The following is a 23,050-nucleotide window of genomic DNA, read 5'->3' as shown; positions in this document are numbered from 1 at the left end:
AAAATTGTTCCTGGTTGGTCATTTGATTAACCCACATGAGCACCAGCGGGAATTTCAAGCTTCCTGACAGCACAGGACCAACATAAACATTTTGCAGCTCCTTCGCTTTGGTCCCTTGTTCACTCAGATCATTTAAGACCCCCTGCTTCATTATTGTATCTCTGTTAATCAGTTTATATTAACAAACATGAAAGACCAAACATTCTGTTGAAAATGTGAACAACAATGTGAATACCAATGGTTGCAAAAATTCTACAAAATAAAAATAATTAAGTAAGGACTGTGTTTTTTTCCATACTTAGTTTGAAAAACTTGATCATTTAGGTGAAGGTGTATCTGTGTCTGTGTGTGTGTGTGTGTGTGTGTGTGTTTTGGGTGGCTCTTTGACATATGTTATCTAATCACCAAGCAAAAGTTGCTATCCAAATGCACAGTATATCACATTCACGAAAGTGAAAACACAGCGTCAGCTTTGTGTAGTGGAATGTAGGTGTGTATGGAGTATGGTCAGCTGTGGATTGAAGGGTCACTAAGAGAGACATTTGGGTGCTTTAGACTTTTAATTAGTACATAGTAACACAAATAATGCATTAAAAGTAAACAAAGAACTCATTTTTTCCCATTGTTTAATTTACATTGTAAAAGTTAGCATTAGCTTAGAAGCTGTGCCTAAAATGTCACTAAGGATAAATTTGTTTGCTGAGTTCAGTAGACATATGCAGAGGTCTGTAGAGGAGTGCTGAGGTCTGTAGCGGTTTGCTGAGGTCAGCAGTGGAGTGCTGAGGTCAGTAGAGGAGTGCTGAGGTCAGTAGACATATGCAGAGATCTGTAGGTCAGTAGAGGTGTGCTGAAATCTGTGTTGAGGTCTATGCAGTATGGACATGAAATTTGAGTTTTTGCTTGCTATTGTCACCACCGGCTTGCTCATTTATATTTATACATTTATAAATCTAAAATGCATTTTAGACATCTGCTGTGTGACATTGTCTATTATTAAAAGCACTATACAAATCAAATTAATGAATCTAAGTGAATATTTAACTTTGGGCAGTCCGAAGTTTCTTACTAGAGAAGCAGAACAAAAATAAAGATAATTTGATTGCCCATTAAATTTGGCAGAAAAATGGACCAAACCCAAAATGTTAAGTTTTTAATTGTCTAAACAAAACATATTGGTCACAAAATTAACAAGAGTGAAACAAACTGAGACGGAGACTTCTTTTGCCACAGTTTGCTTATTTACATTGACTAAAGTGAACTGTTTGGGGTAAAATCCGGGGCCAGGAGAATTACATTTACGTTTGGCAGACACCTTTATCTAGAGCGACTTACAACTCGGCAGTTAAGGGGTTAAGGGTCTTGCTAAAGGGCTGAGCAGTGGCAGCTTAGGGGTGCTGGGATTTCATCTTGTGACCTTCTGAGTCCAGTAAAATCATGTTCGTAATTAAAATGTTTAATGTAAAATTCACATAAAAAATATATGAAGTTGAAAAAAAAACTCCAATAATATTTAATTTTTGTTTTTTGTTTGTTAAAAGATTTGGTTATTGGTCATAATTTTCTTATTTTGCCACACCTGATGACACATCAGGGGCCTGAGAACAAACTCCTACATGGAACCAAAACTCATAGAGCAAAGAGAAATCTCAAATTTCCTGACCAATGATTTGTTATCAAGACCATTAAAGGCTTAATTTTCCTGCGATTTGTGTTTTTGTGCATTTTTTGTCAATGAGTGTATTTAAAAATATGATGTAAGCCAAGATCTACCTGACACAGACATAGAGTATGACATATGGCACAGGAGGATTACACAGTGTTCCGGTATAAACATGAGCGCACTAGAAACGAGACGCGCGTTTTCGTTAGAGGTAGTAGGCCTGTAAGAAAAAAGCAGCATTCTCTCCTCTCTCTCTCTCTCTCTCTCTCACACACACACACACACACATACACAAACACACACACAAACACACATGCGACCTGGCTCAGGCTTCGGCGGCGCTGAAGTGAAGCGGCGACACGGAGAACCATAAATCTTCATATAGCGGCTGTTTTGATTAATGCAGCCGAGTCGAGCTAGGGGGCTGGACCTATCCCATTACGCCCTAATGGAAGATGGAGCGCCGCTGTCTCCACCACTAGGCCCCTGTCATTTGTTCCACTTTGCAGTCCATTTGGCCGAGAGACTACAAGCCACTCCATCAAAAATATTTTCAGAGTTAATTTCCGCCCGCTTAATTCGCCTTGATTCGGATTGCGTATCGAATGGCAGGATCGATTTTCGCCTGGCGTCTAAATTAAATAAAAGAAAGGAGGAGGGGGGTGTATGCTTTAAGACTGCATTTCTTTCTTTTCTCTTTTCCATTCGTCCCCCGTGCCCCCACCCTCGTTTCCACCCATCTTCCACTTCGGTTTGCCCCCCTCTTCATTTTCTCTTCCTTCACTGCATCCAGGTTCCCTCCTTCTTCTGGTTTGTTATGATGTTAGATTGTGGAAGTCACACAGCTCCTCCACACACACACTCAGGAAGACTAATTAAATGGGTGGACAGGTTCATGGGTCATTTACAGATGTACGCAAAAGAAGACATCATGACTATGCATTTCTAAGGCATTTCTGGCATTTCCTTAATAGCTACATGTCTTAGAGTACTAGCTGAATCACTGGAAATCTTTTTCAGGTGGGCATGAGAGCCTGGGCATCAAGACAAGTAGCAGACTGCTAGAAAAAAGTATCGAGGAAGGGGAAAAAAAAGGCTACAAACGTAAAAAGCGCAGTGACAAATTGGTCAAGTGTGTCGCGAATTCCCTTTTAGATTTAAAGCCGCATGTAGCCCACCGTCATATCTTTCCAGAGTAATTTATTTTCTCATCTCTCTCTCTCTCTAGCTCGTGCTCCTTCTCTGTGTGAATTTATCTGTCGGCCCTCGTGCGTGAGCGGCAATCACGTGAGCCAAAGTGGAAAGACAATAAAAGTCTCTGGAGAGAACTGTTTCCCCCTCAGACTTTTGTTTTCTTTCTGTTTTCGTCTTTCTTTCCAGTGGGTTTACTTTTAATGCATTCTCTACCTTCGAGCCTCAACGCACACTGAGTGGTAGGCCACTCATTTTCAACAGAAAACTGCTAAACTGAGGAATGTTAAATGTGTTATGGATGTAATAACTGCTGGAGGATACATGATACAACCTTGGTATTAAAAGTATTAAATGGAATAATCAGCTATTGTTTGTGTGTTAAAGTTGGGACAACACTAAAATGTTCAATGTGGAAGGGGTGCGCATTTCGCCCTTTGAAGAAAAAAGTATTTTGTCACATATACATTACAGCACAATGAAATTATTTACATTGCATATCCCAGCTTGTTAGGAAGTTGGGGTCAAAGCACATGATCAGCCATGAGATGGCCCCCTGGATAAAAGAGCATTAAGACCTCGATCAAGGGGCCAACTGGGGCTTGTACCCTCCACCTTTTGATCAGTAAAACTGAGCCTTAGCCACTGAACCCAATTTTTTAATGTCCTTTTTTTTTCAGGTTTGTGTAATATAGACTTCAACCAAATGTTATGCTCTCAAGTCCTAGTACTTACAGGTCTTGAACTGATTCTGTAACCTTCAGTGTCATTACCAGATATATTATCTGTAATGCTGGATGATCTGATCGGGCCTAATTTTTTTTTAAAGCTGTGTTTTTCTTGTGCCTTGAAAATAGTAGTTTGTCGGTTATAATAATATAATTTTCCCACTTTGGCATGTTTGAAATGTGAAGTGGGAAAAACATGAACATCTCTTTGAAAGTGCACTTCTTCTTCATAAAATACTACTTTATAACTATTCCTTCTACAACAGTAAACATGAGGCATGCTCCAACAACAGAGTACATGTGAGTAGCTTAGTATAAAGTTACACAGCTAATAATATCAATTAGCTTAGCAAAAGGCTAGTAAGCGGTAGTTTTTCAAATCAATTAGTTTATAGCATATTAAATAAAACTGCTATAAACTAATTGAAAACTGTGTTCACAGCATGTTGATTTGATGTCACTTTGTAAATAAGAAAGGGACCTGATAGTTGAGGGTATCGCAAATAAATAAGTTGAACTTTCAAGTTGACAGAAAGATTTCAGTGGGTTTTATCAGTTCAAGGTGGGGAATTACAGGTTACATGTTCAACCCGTAAACATAGCATCAGTGCTTAGGTCTGAGGAAGGGGCCCTGCAGCTGCGAGACAGCAATACTACTTGCTGTAGCACCATTGTTCATAGTACAGCTTGCAGTATTAATTAGGTGTATTGATACAGATTAACAGCTCTATCTTCACACCTTTTAGAAATGCACAGTAAAAGCTGGTTACAGTTTGATTTTATTTATCAGTGGTGGACAAAAATTAAGTAAATGTAATTTGTATCTGTATCTGTACTGTTTTGACTGCCACTTGGTAGTATCTACTTAGCACAAACATACAGTTTAATATTAATTCAACAGCAAATATAACAATTTGAGATTAATAAATGATGGAGGAACTCCTGACTGTCACAACACCTGTGGCCTTAAATGCACAATTTTTTTAAATAGTTGTAATAATGCTCAGGATCATTTTAGTAGATATCAATCAGTGTTTGACTCAATATCATTCTATTTATAGATTGGTGTGTTAAGAGTAACATCTTTTAACATAAATTAAGTTGATTAAGCATCAGTCTTATCACAAAAATGGCATAAGGAACATAATAGCCATAATAATGCATCATATTTTGGAAACTTAAGTAAATTTTTTGTACTTTTACTCGAGTGAAAGTTTAAAGGGAACATTTTACTAATATAATTAATAGTAAATATTAGTAATTAGTAATATTTACTATTATTAATATAAGTAAAAGTGTTCCTTTTATATATATATATATATATATATATATATATATATATATATATATATATATATATATATATATATATATGCCTTGGCAACACACTCTAGCTGGTAAGTGTTAACTATAATAAAATAGCCAGCTTAATTTTGAGGCTTTGTAAGTCTAGTGCACCTACTAATTAGCTGTTATTGATCAGTTATTATAATTACTTATTATTAGTCGTATTGATCTGCTTTTGTTGTAGTGCATTTAAAAGTCAATATTTTCATAGCACGGTCACTCACTGCATGTTAAGGACGTATTGTAGCAGCTATTAATTTTGTGAATAAAAAATAATCGAGTAAATAAGGTAGCTATATAGTTTAGTAATGATTTGTTCTGTAAAATTCTGTAGAAATATATGACAGGTGCCTATATATTCTAGATATAGTAAGGTCACAGAAACAGTGAACGCGTGAACGCTTACTAACCAAGCTTGTTTATCTCCTTTGCTATTCTAGTAATGGGTCATGCTAAGCAAGTGTGGACAGGACAAGAAGCTGTTAGGGGATTATTAAGGGTATGGGTGTATGCATAGAGAAATACTTTAATAAAAAAAAAAAAAAAAAAGGTTATGTAAATAAAATGTGTTAAATAAAATGTGTTATGTAATGTTTGATCATTGTGGCGTTTCTGCTATTGAACCAAAAAGACTATTACTCATTTTTAAACAATGTTTTAGAATAGGCATTTCAGCTAAGACAGAGTGGACATTAACCATCTCTAAACAAAGGCGATGGCCTGCAACAGCCTTGGAAAAAAAAAATATATATATATATATATATATATATATATATATATATATATATATATATATATATATATATATATATATAAAATATGGATTGAAAATGTAATAACATGTACATAAGTATTCATACCCTTTGCAACAACACTTTAAATGTAGCTCAAGTGCCTCCTATTTCTCTTGATTGTTGCTGAGATGTATCTACACCTAGACTGAAGTATAATTGTGGTAAAGACATGATTTGGAAAGGCACACACCTCTCTATAGAAAGCCTTACAGCTGACAATGAATATCAGAGTAAAAACAGCTCAGATACTGGATTGTTGTGAGGAACAGATCTGGGGCTGTCTACAAAACATTTCTGCTGCACTGAAGATTCCCTATTATGGTTGCATAAATTTGAAATGGAAGAATTTTGGTACAACCAGGACTCTTTCAAGAGCTGGTCGCTCAGCCAAAGAGCGATGACCAAGACTCCGATGGTCACTCTGACTGAGCTCCAGAGATGTGGAGATGTGACAGTGAAGCATGGTGGTGACAGCATCATGCTGTGGGGGTGTTTTTCAGCAGCAGGGACTGGGAGAGTGGTTAGGGTTGAGTGAAAGCTGGATAGAGCAAAGTACAGAGATATCCTCAATAAAAATCTATTTTACCGTGCTCAGTACCTCAGACTGGTTCACCTGTGAATGTCCTAGATTGGCCCAGCCAGTGACTTGAAAGAAAGACATCTTTACTTGAAAGACATCTTGACAAAGACATCTGATCCAACACAGTATTTAATTAGCAGCAGGGGTGTCACTTTGAGTCCCCTGGTGATACAATGCCACTGGGCTCTCGATCTACTATCTATTTATCAGGAGCCTAAAGTAACGAATTCCATTTACTCAAATTACTGTAATTGATTCTTTTTTTGTGTACTTCTACTTTTTAAAGTAGTTTTTAAAATCTGTAATTTTACTTTTCTTAAGTATGTTTTGTTTGAGATATTGTACTTAACTACATTTTAAATCATATCCATTACTAAGTAAAAAAAATAAATAAAAATAATGCAAGAGAAAAAAATAATGAGCCGTGGAAACTACTGCACTGATTGATTGATGAGCGGAGAATAAACGCGGTAATCTTACAAGAAAGAATGATGGAGACGGACAAGACAGACGCCATTGACGCCAAAGTTGTTCAATTTGTGTGCTCACTGTCTAAATTCTGAATCTGCATTTGTGATTTCTCTCATTCTCCCAAATAACATGGAGGTTTTTTGTTGCTAAAGTGCATAACTCAAATTAGACTCAAGTCGTAAACTGTAGTGTTTTTTTTTTATTATTACACTTTAATTTGTAAAGGTGTTCCTTTAATTAAAAAACAACTAGAGATTTATATCTCATTGTCCTTTTTGAACTACACTAAAAAGCACAATATACACAATAGTACACACTAGGGACCATAACTCGGTAAATCTTAGTCTGATTAAATTTGAAATGAGATACTTTTTACTTTTACTTTAGATTCAAGGATCTTTTTTTGTACTTAAATCAAGTAAATACATTTTCTTACAATGAAGTAAATGAACAGTATTTTTACTTGAGAATATTTTATTACTCTTTCCACCTGTGCTCTCTATGCACATAAAATGTACACTTAGCCTTCTCATACCGGTGTTGGACATATATTATATTGTGGATAGTGCATGTTGAAAAAGTAGTAAGTAGAAAAAGTAGAATATATTTGTTTAGATTGTATTAAAATGACCAAGAAAGTTTCTCATTGCTCATTAGAATAATTACATTATTCTATTAATCTTTATATATATATATATATATATATATATATATATATATATATATATATATATATATATATATATAAATAATTTTTTTTCTTTTTTTCGTCTATAGGTTCTTTTATTATTGAAACCTGAAAGTAAATTGAGGGTCATTTCTTAGTGGACAAAAAAAGGCGATGTCTCTTGGTGTGACTGTATTGACTTTGAGGCTATTGAGGCTACAATACACTCTATCAATTTCAAGCTACACATCAGTTACCATCTGATTCTTAAGAAAAACTGCCCCAACCCCAAGTAATGAAATAAATACACATCACACACAGTCAAATAGCCCCTGGTAAAATACTCATTGTGTCAATATTAATCTTACTGGCAGAAGATCGAAATATGGCAACTGTCACACATCATCTTCCCTCTCAGTTGTCTCTTTCTGAAATTGGGAAATATAGAACCGAGTAAGCAGCAGAGAGAAACAGAGAGAGGCCTAGGTCAGGTATGGGCACTGTGGAAATGGGGTTCATTTGCAAGTGGAAAAATAGTATAGGAAAAGCTAATACAATAGTGTGACTGAGAGAAAAGGAAAGGGGTTTAGGAAGAAAAGGAGAGCAATCAAATGGCAGGCAGGGAAATAGATATGGAAGATCCAGCAGAGATGATTTTATAAGCATGCAATTACATTCATTGGGGCACCATGGTTTCTTTTATTTAATTTATAGCCCTGATTCAAGTTTCTCAGCTGTTATTGTATTGAAATTTGACTGTCCATGGCAGACACAGAGGCCACAGATAATGACTATCAAAAACAAAATACACTTTCCACCCTAAAAACTCTTTCACAAATAAAAAGGGGATGCTCCATGAACAATAATAATCTTTTCTCTATTATATAACTGTGAATAAATATACATTAATGTATGTAAAAAGAAAAAAAAAAGAAAAAAGAGGGTTTTGGATGTTAAATGTATTCTCAGAGGCATAATTAACACTAGAGGAGGCATCGTTGAAAATACAAAGCACTCTTTAGTGCTGAAGTCTCTAAAGGGCCCTATTTATGCTCTGGGAACACCTCAGAGGATGTTAATCCATGTATCATAAATCTGCCAATTGGTCCTTAGGGAACATTGAGGTCACATGGACAAGACTGAGGATTAAAGAGACTGTATTTAGTGCCTATTGACTGACAATTAGCACTGATGTTGTAGTTATTAGTGTTAATTACAGGATATTAGCACATAAAGGCCTATAAGCTACAAGGATCCATAACTATAAACCTTAGTGAATGTAATTAGTGGTATTTGACTGAGATTTACAATTTCCTGTACTATGCTGCTTTACCGAAGGATAAACAATGCCTGTTAAAAGAGTCCCTTTAGTTTTAATGTCACTTAAAAAATACCGTAGGATAGAATTGCTACTCAGTGATGTCATAATTTAGCTGAAATAATTTTCCTGTTTTTGAATTCCACATTATGCCCTTTGGGTGAAAATGTAAACTAAAAAAGAAATTTCTGCCTTTAATACTATATCCTTTGCTGGACCTTTCAACATTAATGAATTTTTCTTTACACTATTACAATTTTACTAGATTGATAGAACAAATAACGCAAGATGTCAAACATATTTCTGCAACTGATTATAAACTGATGTGGAGGAGTGTTACGGGAGGCACATCTTAGCTTTCAAACATCTGTTCCAGTGTCTAAGTGATAAAGGTATGATTTCATTATCCTTGCTGTGTACTTCTCTGCCAACATAGGTAGCATACATTGGTGTACTGCTTTTTTTCAATGATACTATTCCTTTTAAATTATTGTGAATTGAATGCTCACAATAATTTGTTTATATAGTGCTCTTATTCTGACAAATGTATTAAAAACATTTAGAGAGCATCCAAACAGCAGTGTGTAAAAAGACGGTATCTGAAGAGTATGAAGAGAATACACAACATAAATATCATTTGCCTTCGAATGACAGTTCAGGATACATACAAACATGTATATAATATAATTTGTTTATCAAAATCTCCAGATGAATTTTGGGATATTTCAGATGCTTTGCCATCTTTCACATTTTAAGGCAATAAGAATCAACACATTATCTTACCCATCAGACATTTGTAATTTACTCATGTTCCTTGAACACATACACACACATGTACATTTAGGGGCAGTTTATAGTAGTCAGTTCACCAAATAGCAAATTCTGGGGAGGTGCAAGGGCCACACAGAGACTAACACAAGCTCGGGTTTAAAATGGGTACTCTGAAGTTGTGATACAGCAACCCTACTCACTGTTTTACTGTCAACCACTGAACTATGCATGCAGTATATTTATATGCGATCTGCAAAGTTTTGACTATTCTTGCATTAAATTTAATGATCTTACTCATAATAAGCTAATGAGCTGGACCCAGTGCACTGGTGGAGGATGAACTTAAACCTCTTAAGTCAGTCCTCACAATCTATATTCAGTCTTTTTTGTTAAATCCTTAAATCTCTGTTAAAAGGGTTTAAAAAAAGAACCTCTGTGCACACCCTCCAAATAAGCTTTTGATCCCAACAGCCATTATCCTTTCACTTACTTTTTCAACTATTTCAGTTGTACTCAGATGGTTTTATTCTGTGAACTATGTAAAATATCTCAGCCATTGAGCTTTATATTCCTTATATAAAACTAAAAATGATATTGATCTACTGTAATGAATCAATGTATATTGCATCAATGTAGCCTGATGGAACCTGACTGATTGCTGGCGTTAATGACTTCATCCTTTTAGAGCTCAGCTATGTGCAGTCTTAGCGGCTGTGTTCAGTAGTGAGGATTAGCCTTATCGCCTACAGGAGCACAATCAGGAGCAGATTACTTTTTTGATCTACATCCACCCCAATTTGACTCGAGATTAAGTGAACCTTCTTGCTAATGCCAGTTGAACTGAACCTGCTGTTTTCTATAGTCCTTCTATTGTCTTGGACCTTAACCTGGAAACTAATGTTCTTACCCAGCTTACTGCTTTCCCAGCATCCTAAAGCCATGTTGTTCTTCACAGTTACTCATTCCCTCACTCCCTCCCTCTGGCTCTCTTCCTCCTGTGATAAATGAGGCTGTCCGTTTGGGTGCAGTTCATATTTACTGAGCAGGGGAGCGCTGAGTGTCAGTCTCGCTCTCCCTTGATATCTCTATTCCCACACTAAACAGACATTCAAAGCCAAAGGTTAGGCCACAGGCCAGCAGAGGAAGGAAAAGGGAGGAGAGGAAAAAAGAAGAGAGAAGCGATTTGGGGACTGTCACCAGAGTAAATGCACAGGCTGCAGCTGGTCAGTGGTTACAGAGGAAAGTGAGAGCAGAGGCATTCCAGCAGCGGGGCTGAGTGCAAAGAGTTACTGTTGTACTGTTGATGAAAGCAAGCTGACAACAATTGCCGATGCAGTGAAGCTAATGGAATATGAGATGCTCCTCATTTTTACTTTGACAGCACCAACCCCATTCACTCACAGCACTAAGCAGCATCCCTGCAGCTCTGCTCAACAAAACACACCACATTTCTTTTTGCCTGTCTGTGGTTTAAGGCATTTTGGAAAGCCATACATGCCAAGACAACGCTACGACAAGCCCAAAAACACGTCCATCTAAAAATACACAGTTTCATCTACGCCCACACAAACCCTCCCTCATACACACGGTGTGGGTTATTCGGGGGAGCAGAAAAGCGGTAATTTGACCCATGTTCTGACCCCTTCATGAATGAGAGAAGTGGATCCAGGCTTGGCTGAGCCCAAAGGGACACGGGTGAAGACGCCCCAAAGCCCTGGGAAGACCCCGAGAGCCGCCAGCTCTTCCCACACACTGACCTCCAGGGCCAATGAGCAGCAAAACCACTGCACTGTGACGATACCATGACACCAAAACACCAAAGCCAACAATGTGTTCCTCCATTAAATTGACAAACATATAGACAGTAAATATGGTCCAAATTGAGCTGCTCAAATAACATCGAGAGAAAACCTGAATGCTGAAGGAAAAAAGTACAAGTGGACAGTTACTGGATCCAACATGAGTGTAATTTAATTTTCAGACAATAGACAAAGGTCTATAGGTGGCAGTTCAGAAAATGGTTTAGAAAATTGCAATAGAATTTAAGTGTGTAACTTTATAGTATTTGGGTTTATCTTTACAACTATTCTGTAAGAGTGTGAAGAGTGTGAGTGTGATAAAAAAAATCTGTCACATAACACATAATTTAAGATGTCTGTCTGTCTATCTATCTATCTATCTATCTATCTATCTATCTATCTATCTATCTATCTATCTATCTATCTATCTATCTATCTATCTTGTCTTTCATTTCCACTTAAAATTACAACCATTTCAATTATTTGAGTTTAGTAAATGGTCACACATTTCCACAGCTGACATGCTTTATGTGCACATGCGATTAATTTGCTTAGGGAATAGTTAAAAGTCTACATAAATGGTCTCATTTTGTAAGTCAACCTCAAATGTTATCAAGACACTAAGTGACTACGAGGACTTCTTTAATTCATACAAATTATGTTGGTATTCATTCAAGTACCGAAAATCAACTCACTTGAGTATGTGTCCAATTTAAATCAAAACCAGATTTAGTCTCTATTAGATCATCTCTTAGATTATCCCCAATCCAGGTCTAATGGCTTCTGCCCTCTGTTATAAATGTATTGTATGTATGAACTATTTATTTTCATTTTAAATACACCTAAACTGATACACAGACCTGTGATTGAGAGAATGACACAGAGGCTAATACTTAGAGAAAGGGAATAATGAGAGGCATTATGCACACACACACACACACACACACACACACACACACACACACACACACACACACACACACACACACACACACACACACACACACACACACACACACACACACACACACACACACATGGTTCTACACTAGAATTCCCAAAGCACCTATCGACAGCTATCTGTTTCCCTCTGGTGCCTTAAAAGAGGAACTGCTGCAACATCAGTGAGCAGTGAGAGTATGCTATTAGCATGGCCACTTTTATTTTATTTTGAATATGCATTTAAGTACAGAGCCATTTTCAGAAGCATCATTTTGCACTTCACTTTTCTAGTTGGTATTTTATCTCTACTTTATTTTTCTTGTATCTTGTCATCTTTACTATCATGGGGGCAAAAATGTAATAAACACTTTACTCCAAATCTGCCATTATATTTTTTACTGTCCAAACTGTTCACTAGCTAATTGCTGGAAAGCAGTGAAGGTATTGCATACATAAAAGCAATACATAATACATCACACAAATTGTAAATTAATCTACAACAAACTTTGGGATATGATGCTTTGTAATGTGTTTATTTATTTGTTTTAAGAGAGTGGCTTTTTATTTGTGATATATACATTACAGCACAGTGAAATTCCTTCATCACATATCCCAGCAATGTTGCACCCTTGGTGCACAGAGGGGAAAAGGGCCAAGAGAGGCATCTAGGTGATATTGGGGTTTGATATTGGACTTTTCCCATCAGCAACCCAGAGTTTTAACCACTGAGCAACCACTTGGGTAGATAAACATTAATGAGGTGGTGTGTTGTGGTGGGACCACCTCGACGCTGATCATTTTCCAACAATAGAATGTCCTGAGGTGTTTAAATCTTATTTGTTTCTGAATATAATTTATCGTAATTCAAAAAATAAGACAAATTCTTTTGATTTTTGACTGCATTTAATTTTGCCGAATGCACTTGAAACAAATACAGTCATTCCATCAGCAATTTGTTTCTCCTGAACTTAGACAATAGAAGTGCAGCCATACACTAAATCTGAGTTCTGCCTGAACGGTAGAGAGGAAACAAAAGTCAGAAAATGTTACAGATTCACCTGTGACTGTGTCTAAATGCTAACACTGGAGACTCCTTCCAAAACTAATGAATGAACAAATATTCTAACAAAATGAAAACAAAATATTTTAGCACAAAAGTAAAAAACAAAAATAATAATACCATGCTTGTTCCTGGCCCTTGTTGTTATGGAACATATTAAACATATTAACATATTAAAATGAGCACATGACTACAATCCTTACAGTTGGAACTGCTGCTTTTATAAAAAATGAAACACCAGTCTAATAAAGCTTAAATCGAAAATGAACAGCTCTGTGTATTTTTTATATAGTTTTATCCTGCTCATCTATGAAACTGTGCAAAGTTAGATTATAGGGTAACCTGGTGTCCATAAACCTCACTCGCATTTTATCATAATTGTAGCTTCAGTATAAAAATAATAAAGAAATCCTCAGATATCCAACATGACCTGGCTTATGAAGAGGGAAATTTGTGTAAATATAATGTTAGACCTAACTATTCTACTTATTTCATTAATATATTTCTATAGTTTGTCCTCTGAAGGTTATTATTTCTATGGCAACAGCAAGAATGACTCGCCACATCCATTCATCTCCATGCCCCTCCTCTAACAGACAAGACCCACTTGCTAAATGAAAAATGGACATGCTTAAAGAAGTATTGATTCCAGCTTTAAACAGAGGTACACTCAATATTATTTAGCCCTAAATACATCTTTGTTATCTGTGTTGCTGCACCAGTTACACTGCTGTCCTAGTAATTGTAGACATAAAAATAATAGAGCAATTCCCTCAGCATTGACTGAAGCAGACCTGGTGTGTGGGCCTTGACCAAGTGAGTGATCCATCTGTTGTCTCTAAGTGTCCGTTAAATCCTGATGCTTATGAGTACACCTTGGGGTAAGTATGCGTGGTGTTATAAAAGAGTGAGAAATGCAAAAATCTATAAAGATTTATTATTAATTATGTCATTTATCATTATATACAGATGAAGATAAATTGAGTTAGTCATCTTATTTTTGTTACTATTTCAATTAGACGCAAGCTTTAACAAACCAGTACAAATACCGATTTTTATAATTTGAATAAATAGAAATCATGAACTGAATCAACTGAACGCTGAGATGAAAGTATTTTATCTAAACTAAAATTTAAATGAATCTACACTATACAGATAAAAGTTTTGAGGCATGTAACTTTTTCAGCCTTATGCAGTTCTTCCTCAAACTGTTATTGCAAAGTAGTGCCAAAAGAAAGTACCCAAACGAAGCACACAATTGAATGGATGTCTTTAGATGCTTTAGGTAGCATTAAATATTTCCTTCACTCAAACTAGGAGACCCAAACCAGATCCAGCCTGACAATGCACCTGTGCACGAAGCAAGATCTTGAAGATCTTGCATGGACAATTCTACTAAACACCTTTGGAATGAATTAGAATGCTGACTGCACCCCAGGCCTCCTCACCTTAAAAAAAGTACCTGACTGAATGAGTACAAATCTCCAGAAGCACACTCCAATCTAGTGGAGCATCTTCCCAGAAGAGATGAGGTTATTATAACAGCAAATGGGGGATTAAATATAGAATGAGATGTTCAAATATCAAAATTAATTTTCTCTGTATAGTGTGTTTAAGGCACCAGGTCGCACTTCAAACTCAGTAAAATTAATTTTAGTATATAAAATAAAACGATTCTGTGCAATTACTTTGCCAAAACCTGTATTAGCAGTATTTTCTAATCATATGCAGCACTATTGATGACTACATATAAAAAATAAACTTTCGAAATAAGCTTGCCTGATGGCATGGCTAGTTATATAATGTTTAGATGTTTTAACATTCAAAAAACTTCAGAAGTTTTTTGGGCATGTGTTTGCAGCTGTAATCGACTAATCAATCGTGGGTGTATAATAAGTTACTTATATACTTAACATGGCTTTGGAAGGCCCTCAGATCAATGTTTTCTGAGCCTCTCATACTGTGCATTTCAAGATTTTATTAAACCCTCGCTGACTCTTCCAAGAACTGGATGACATGCCAGATGCTTTTTTTTTCTTTTGAATATTCATGAAGACTGAGAGAATCTCAGTGTCTATAGAACACAACTTTTATTCACATTGCCTGGCGAATTACACATAAAGAAATACTGAAATACTAAAATGTTGCTTCAGTTTCAGTTAGAAAAAATGTTAAAAGGTCCATGTTCAAACAAATTAATCTATCAATAAAATCTATTATTTAAAAAAAAAGCAGAAACTTCTAACTTGTATTTATAAGCCTGCCGTCGAACATATTTTTGCACAAATTCACAAGCAAATAATTTTATTATCACTTTATAATTTTAAAAACAGTATTAAGATATTGGGATGATTTCACTGTAGTGTGTCATCTTTTTCTAGAAAAAAAAAACTTTTTTGTTCTAATTTTAAATGACATTTTTTAATTGGGAAAATGCAGTCATGAGTTGTTCACTCGTTCGTACAATGAACAGAAAGCAGTAACAAATCTCAAAAGAGTGAGTTGAAAGAGTATGCTTATGCTAAATAAATGGATCGAGGTCTAATATGCAACATTCTGCAATACGTCTATGTGACATGACTCTTCATTGGGGAAACAATCGTGTGTAAATTTGGTTTAGAACAGACGTTTAAAGAATCTATTGCAGACAGTCACATCAGAGGAAATCCTAATAAAAAAGCATTACTTTTTCATAAACAAAACATATTTGTATTTTTTATTTAATACAAGCTGCTGTGTTCTAATTGCCTACAGATGCAAATATTAACCCTTCAATCGACTGCTTTAACTTGTAATCAGCAGTATAGATATGGATTCTCAATTACTTACCAATTATGTGCCCAATGCTTGTTTCTGCCTGGAAAACACATATTACACTGATAAATTCTGATAGCATTAGGCTTGTTTTCTTCAGGAAACCTGGTTTCTATGATGTGAAAGTTCTAGTAATTTTGTATAAAATATTAGAAAGCAATCAAAACCTGCAAATGATTATATGATCTACATGTATAATGCATTGTACGTTGTTTACTAATGGAAATCTGAAATAAGATGGCAAGTTTGTTGAAATATGTTCCAAACTACTGAACAGAACCTATTGGCAGGAAACATTTCTTTAATTACAATGGTTTTTCATAGCAGAATATATTTGAACAATCTCAAATATTGATATGTGGACAAATTAATTGGGATCCCTCCATGAAAAAAGAACCCACAATTTTCTCCAGAAATTCAAAATGGATAAAAGTAATTGGTGTCCATCACAGTTTATAACATGTTTAATAAAAACCCAACATTGCTTTTTAATTTAAATTCAACTGAATATTTTTAAATAATAAAACATCAAAAAGAGCATGGAAAATATTCTGGCAAAGGTGATTTGTCTCCTTCACCCAAAGGACATTCTCCCAGAAGCGCTGCAGCTTATCAGCATGCATTTTAGCTAATTTGGGGAAAAGTTTGCACTATATTATAAAACAGCACTATTGTCCAATAATTCTATTTGTTTTATAGGATAATATCACATTTGTCTGCATATGTAACATTTTGTAAACAAACCCAATGGTGTCCGCTGTAATACCAGCAGGAAATATCTGTATCTCTTTTTTTATCTCTAAAGTGTTTACACATGAAGTGATGATAATAATACATATATTGTACTGAATGTGGTAGATACATATACTGTATGTATTATATGCAATACATTATACATATGTTGTACTCAAAGACACTATCAATTGAAGTGTAATTTGAATTAAAGAAAATTAACCTATTATTCACACAAATTGAATACTATTCAAATAAAAACCGCAAACCCTCCTATTTCTTTTATTTCCCTTTAAGCAGCATTAACTGGGGAGTGAGAGGAAATGAAATGCACATGACTCAGTACTCAGTTGTCTTTTGTGTTCACAACTCATGGCACCTCACGTTCATTTTTAATGACCACACTCAGTAATAACACTCTAACTTATGCTTTATTTATAGAATCTACTAGCTACAATAAATATAGCTGAAATGTGGAATATCATCACCCAACTTGTTTATTAATCAGTTATATTCACATGTAGGAATAGTTACATGTCCTGCTATGATGAACATTTAATTGCATGAAATAAAAGGTAAGTAAATGAGACTGAATTAAATGTTTTGAAAAAAAAAAAAACAATTTTATTAAGTGTTTTAAAGTCTCATTAGGGATTATATAAACATGACAGCTTTTATCACAACTCATAACACAAAAGGGAATAACTTTTATTACTTTCAAAATTCTCCAAACTTCCCATAACCTTGTGGTGCGTGTTTTTTTTTTTTACATGCGGTGGCATTATTGCGTCTTAATCACACTTTGGTCTTGCTTTTGTGCTACAAATCTTGGCATCTGGTGCGTTTTCATTCGGATCTTTTTCAATGGCATTAATAATCCTATAGAAGAATTCAAATCAATCATTTGAATCATCTGTTCCTCTGCCGTGATAAAAGGGTCGCCTTCTTTCCAAACCTCTTACTAGTAATTACCTAAAAAGACATTCACACACAACCTTTAGGTCAGGAAGTTGATCATTTTGACAGCCAACGTGCCATCTAAATAAAACAAACGCCTAATTTGCCTATAAATCACACCAGCTATATTAGTCTGCATTCCCATTATTTGATTAAATGAGACAGCAAACTGGCTAGAGAAAAATAAACGCTTCATTTGAATAGCTTTACGGGAGTTATGAATGATGTGGGTCACTGAGCCAGTAATAATGGCACAAAAATACTTATAATTTTATAGGGGAAGTTTTTTCTAAATACAAGCGTAATCAGAACTATGTACAAGTAGTCGGTGCTCTTCGAAACAAAATGTAATTAAATGAGCTATTAAGACCAGAAGAGACACTACGCATGGTGTGCATTCAGGTGCTGGGTGAGGTGGTGCGCCCGTATAAAGGTGCGGGGACACTTTGGACAGACATGCGGCCTCTCTCCAGTGTGTGTAAGTGTGTGTGTTTTCAGATGTTGCGGCATGAGGAATGCCTTGTCACATTGCTGACACCTGTAAGGCCTCTGACTGCTGTGAGTGCGCCTGTGCTTGCCCAGGTCTCCAGAATTACTGTAGCATCGATCGCACTCAGGACACGCATAAGGCTTTTCCCCTGTGTGCCCACGTACGTGTTTGGTCAAATCTCCGGATTGTGCGAAACACGCGCCGCACTCTTCGCAGCGGTATGGCTTCTCGCCGGTGTGTGTGCGCTGGTGGTTGGTCAGGTGCTGGATGCGACTGAATCTCTTGCTGCAGACTGTGCAAACGTACGGCCTCTCGCCATTGTGAATACGGAGGTGCTTCTTTAGGACGTCGGGCCTGGAAAAGGTCTTCCTGCACTCGTCACACTTGTGGATCCTCTCCTTGTTGTGTGTCAGGAGGTGCACTTTGAGGTTGCTCAATGTTGCAAAGGTTTTCTTGCAATCCCCACAAGAGAATGGCTTTTCTCCCGAGTGGACGCGTTGATGTAGACTCAGTGTTGACCGGTGACTGAACCTCATGCCACACTCAGAACAGGGGTACGGCCTCTCGCCAGTGTGTGTGCGCAAGTGTGTGCTCAGGTGGCTCATTCGAGCGAAGCTCTTCTTGCACTCAGGACATGAGTAGGGTTTGACACCGGTGTGGATGACCTTGTGCTTGCGCAAGCTGCCCATGTCTTTAAAACTATGCCCACAGTCAGAACAGATGTATGGCTTCTCGCCCGTATGCGTGCGAGTGTGTATGGTTAAACACTGCAGCGTGGGGCAGTTTTTTCCGCAGTGCTGACACAGATAACCGCGGTTTGTACATAGCGTTTCCTTTCCATCTATTTTTGGCTTTTGTTCTTTTTCTTGCTTGTTGCACTGATGTGGTCCGAGGCCCCACATTCCTGCAAAGTTCTCACCGCAAGAAGCGCAGCTCAGCTCTCCATCGGTGCACACGGTGGTCAGGTTGTGGCAGCGGCGGCAGTGGTTCTGCAGGTTGCCGAAGTAATCGAAGCTGCGGTCGCACTGCGGACACGTGTATCGTTTGCGAGTCGGTGCAGGTACCGGGAGGTGGGCACGTCGCATATGCACCTGCAGCTGCTCCTCGGTGAAGAAGTGGTGGTTGCAGGAAGAGCAGCTGAGCATCTGCGAGGAGATTTTGACGCTTTGTGGGGCTTTCTGAGATTTGAGCCAAACGAGGTAATTACTCCGATGGGTCCATTTGAGGTGCTTCTCAAGGTAAGTAAAGTCGGTGAAGGACACGGCGCAGTATGGGCAGTTAAAGAACGACTCTCCGCCTGAGGAGAACGACAAACAAAACGCAAAAAAAGAAGTGTGAGTACTTTTAACACATGGCAATTTCTGATTATTAAGAATTACTGTTAACATTTTTGGGCTACTCCATGCAATGTGTGAATTTTTAACAGCATTCATCTATTTTTGTACCATTTATAAGCGACCACAAGCAATATAGATGTTTTAGATGGAATATTTTAGCTAGTCATGGTCAAGGAACTAATTTTTTTTCCCGTTCATTATTGTCATCACTGAGAAACATGCACACTTCTCATAAAAGCGCTGTCATGATGTTCAAAATGTAAAATCCATGAAATTTCTGTGATGCTAATGAAGGTCACCACCACAATCATTTACAGGTTTCTCGAAGGATTTACAGCCTTTCAAAATCTCTTAAAATACTGTTTTACAAATATATATAATCATGTAAAATTATAGAACCCATAACAAGGAATGCCTTTCACCTGCACTTTTACAATGACAGTGAGGGGACAAAGACAGGAAATATTTCACTCCTTTGTTTTTAGTTTTGTTTAGACGTCTGGATCCCGGTTTTACATGCGACACGGTGTCTGCTGAAAGAACCCTTTCGAGCGAACAGGGCATTTCATAGCTTTGGCTGGAATACAAACCCACAACCACAGGAGTCGTTTGAGATTAAGGCTGGATGTCCTTGGTGTAAAGGCAGACAAAACAAAGCATTACCAGCAGACAGTGCAATCATTAAATATTTTATCATTCTCACTACTTAGTTATTATGTACTTCGTTCAATTACTTATTTTTTCTTCACTGTGAAAACGTAAAAGGACAGGGGATAAAAATTGAACAGTATTTTTTTTTCAGCGCTGATAGTTTATATCACTGAACTGAATTCATTCAGCACATTTATGCAAATCACTGTTAATTGTATTAAATGGTGAAACGTTTTTTCCTCAGGACTGTAAAGATTTTGCTTTTTCTCCAACGTTGCCAAATGTGTTTTTGTTTTCTTTTTTCCTTAAAGGCAAAACTTGTCTCACAGACGATTACACGATTACAACAAATGCTACTAAAAAAAACGTACTGCAAGATGAAACATGTTTAATTGTTTAATTCTCAACCATCTGGTGTTGTTTTTTTCCCTCGAACATGTAACATGTTTTCCTTCAACATGAAACATCTCACTGATGAACTACAACTAATTACATCAAAGAACGAATATTTCAACTTGTCCCCTTTTAATAATTTATCATTATCCATCAAGGTCAATGTGATGTCCCTGTGACCTTCATTCATTGAAATTACCTGCTTCTTCATTTTGAGTTCTGAGATCACACTCTTCTTCTTCTGCCTCTAGCTTGATCTTCATCACCTCCTCCTCCTTCAAGGGAAAACAAACTTCTCCGTTTGCCTCATCGTGGATTTCAGACTCGGTTTTAAGACCGAAACTCGAGTTTTCAATCGGAACACAAACCGGCTCTGTCTTGGTAAACACTCTGGAGTCCAGAGATTGGACATTTCGGTACCCGGATTCTGGTTCAGCATGGCCTGGCTCTTGCTTGATGTGATGAAGGTCTAAAGAAGGGCCACCTAAAGCCAAGTCTTTATCTCCAATGCATGGATCCAGGAGCTGTTTGTCTGGTTCGACGTTATCGGACCCCTCTTGTGTGAGACAGGGCTCGGTTTTGATGTGTGTGTCTGGTGTTGACTTCGCCGTACTGCCAAATGAGCTGATTTTAACCATGACGTCAGATTGCACCAACACCACCACTACATTTCCGTGTTCAGGAACACTGAAGGTTACTTCCTGTTTCTACACAATGCACTGAACTCGCCCAATATTTATGCTTTATTGATGACACTATATATTATACAGCAGCATCGGAGATACATGTTATCTTAAAATAACACTATCTGCTGCCCAGTGGAAAATGCTAAACCTGAGATGGTATTTATTTAAATCCCCAATAAATCAATTGATCATATTATCTCGTAAGCGTGCAAAAGATCAGCCTGTTCATAACTAATCACCAAAAGCATGCAGGTCCAAATCTAAACAACTGACAACAAGAAAGGGGGAAAAAACAATCCTGCCATTCAGGTAGCACAACGTTACCGAAAATGCACGAGCTTATCAATTTCGTAAGATTGCACTGGCTAGATGTTTCGTCGATTCTGAAAAAGCGGTCTAGAGATTAAAAAAAACCAGGGTGGTTTTTTTTTTTCCTTTAAAAAAAATAAAATAAATAAAATAAAAAAACAATAGGTACGTGAGAGAAAACCAAAGGCAGAGAAACTAGTTAGATTGGACTCGGCAGCTCTGTGAGAACATGGCCGACGGCGCCCTGGTTTTCATAATAAGTGTCTCACAGCCACGTTTGCTTCAAGATTCAATTTTGAAAGCCATAATGGGCCATGCATTGGTGTGTTTTTTGTTTTTTTTAATCGCCATTTTTATTTTATCCGTCGTGATTTCAACATTCGAAATTAAAATTTCACACGTTTTAATTTGTTTTCAGATAATGCTTACTCATTCTGATCTTCAGGATTAGGTCTTCCTTCTTTCCATAATCAACTGAACTCATCAACAATAACTAGGAAACACCAGGGTTTCTGATCTGCCTCCACAAACACTAACATTAATATAAACCTCACACAGTCATCATATGTGTTACATTAACACAATCACTACACAAGGACTACTATATCACAACTCTGGACATTTAGACCTATTCAGGGAAATATCATTTGCACTGTCATACATACCCGACAAAATTTTCCTAGTTTTGTATGTTTTTCATATTTTTGTAGCACACAATGAGAAATTCTGTGTACACAGAAGTGTAGATCACCTGAAAATCCTACTTGAGTACAATTTTAGATGCCTTACTGCAGCCGTACTCCATTATATGTTAAAAATCTAAATCAACAATAGCAATATGACTTGAGTAACAGTCTTAGAGTTTCTTTCTAAGTTTAAAAAGTATTTTAGTATTTTAAGCATATCGAATATAGGCGCAAACACGCACTAGTCCTTGACGCCAAGGCATGTTAGTAAAAAGCCACAGTTGATCTGTGGTTTTTATTTCCTTAATAACAAATGTACACATCAACATCGCATTAACCATCAACACAATAACAATTTCAACATTTTAGAATGAAACAAAGATCAAACCAGTAGTAAAACAATCTTTCAAAAAGGTATCTTCAATTAACCCTGGAGGGCTCGCCTGTCCTGCATAGTACTGTTCCCGAACCAGGAAGTGATGCTACCCATCAGAACGCTCTCAATGGTGCAGGTGTAGAAAGTCTTTAGCACCTGAGAGGGTAGTTTAAAGTCCCTTAAGCGTCTCCGATGGTACAGACGCTGCCGGGCCTTCTTCACCAGGGTGTTGATGTGACAGGACCAAGACAGGTCCTGTGTGATGTGAACACCAAGGTACCGGAAACTGTC

At 36.9% G+C, this 23,050-nt stretch overlaps 1 protein-coding gene across 1 annotated transcript; it reads right to left on the bottom strand.

Annotated features, from left to right (window-relative positions):
* Window positions 1-17,353: 17,353 nt before the first annotated feature.
* LOC124375569 (zinc finger protein 883) lies at window positions 17,354-21,929 on the bottom strand. The gene is made up of 2 exons (XM_046834041.1): window positions 20,902-21,929; window positions 17,354-19,618 (listed from the first exon to the last, which is right to left on the bottom strand). Exons 1-2 carry the CDS (start codon window positions 21,338-21,340, stop codon window positions 18,213-18,215), a joined length of 1,845 nt encoding a protein of 614 aa, XP_046689997.1. The 5' UTR covers window positions 21,341-21,929; the 3' UTR covers window positions 17,354-18,212.
* Window positions 21,930-23,050: the final 1,121 nt, after the last annotated feature.

This window comes from Silurus meridionalis, chromosome 21 (genome assembly GCF_014805685.1).
Source record: "Silurus meridionalis isolate SWU-2019-XX chromosome 21, ASM1480568v1, whole genome shotgun sequence".
Taxonomy (NCBI): Eukaryota; Metazoa; Chordata; class Actinopteri; order Siluriformes; family Siluridae; genus Silurus; species Silurus meridionalis.
The sequence above is the reverse complement of the archived record's forward strand: the minus strand, read 5'-3'. Positions and strand labels throughout refer to the sequence as shown.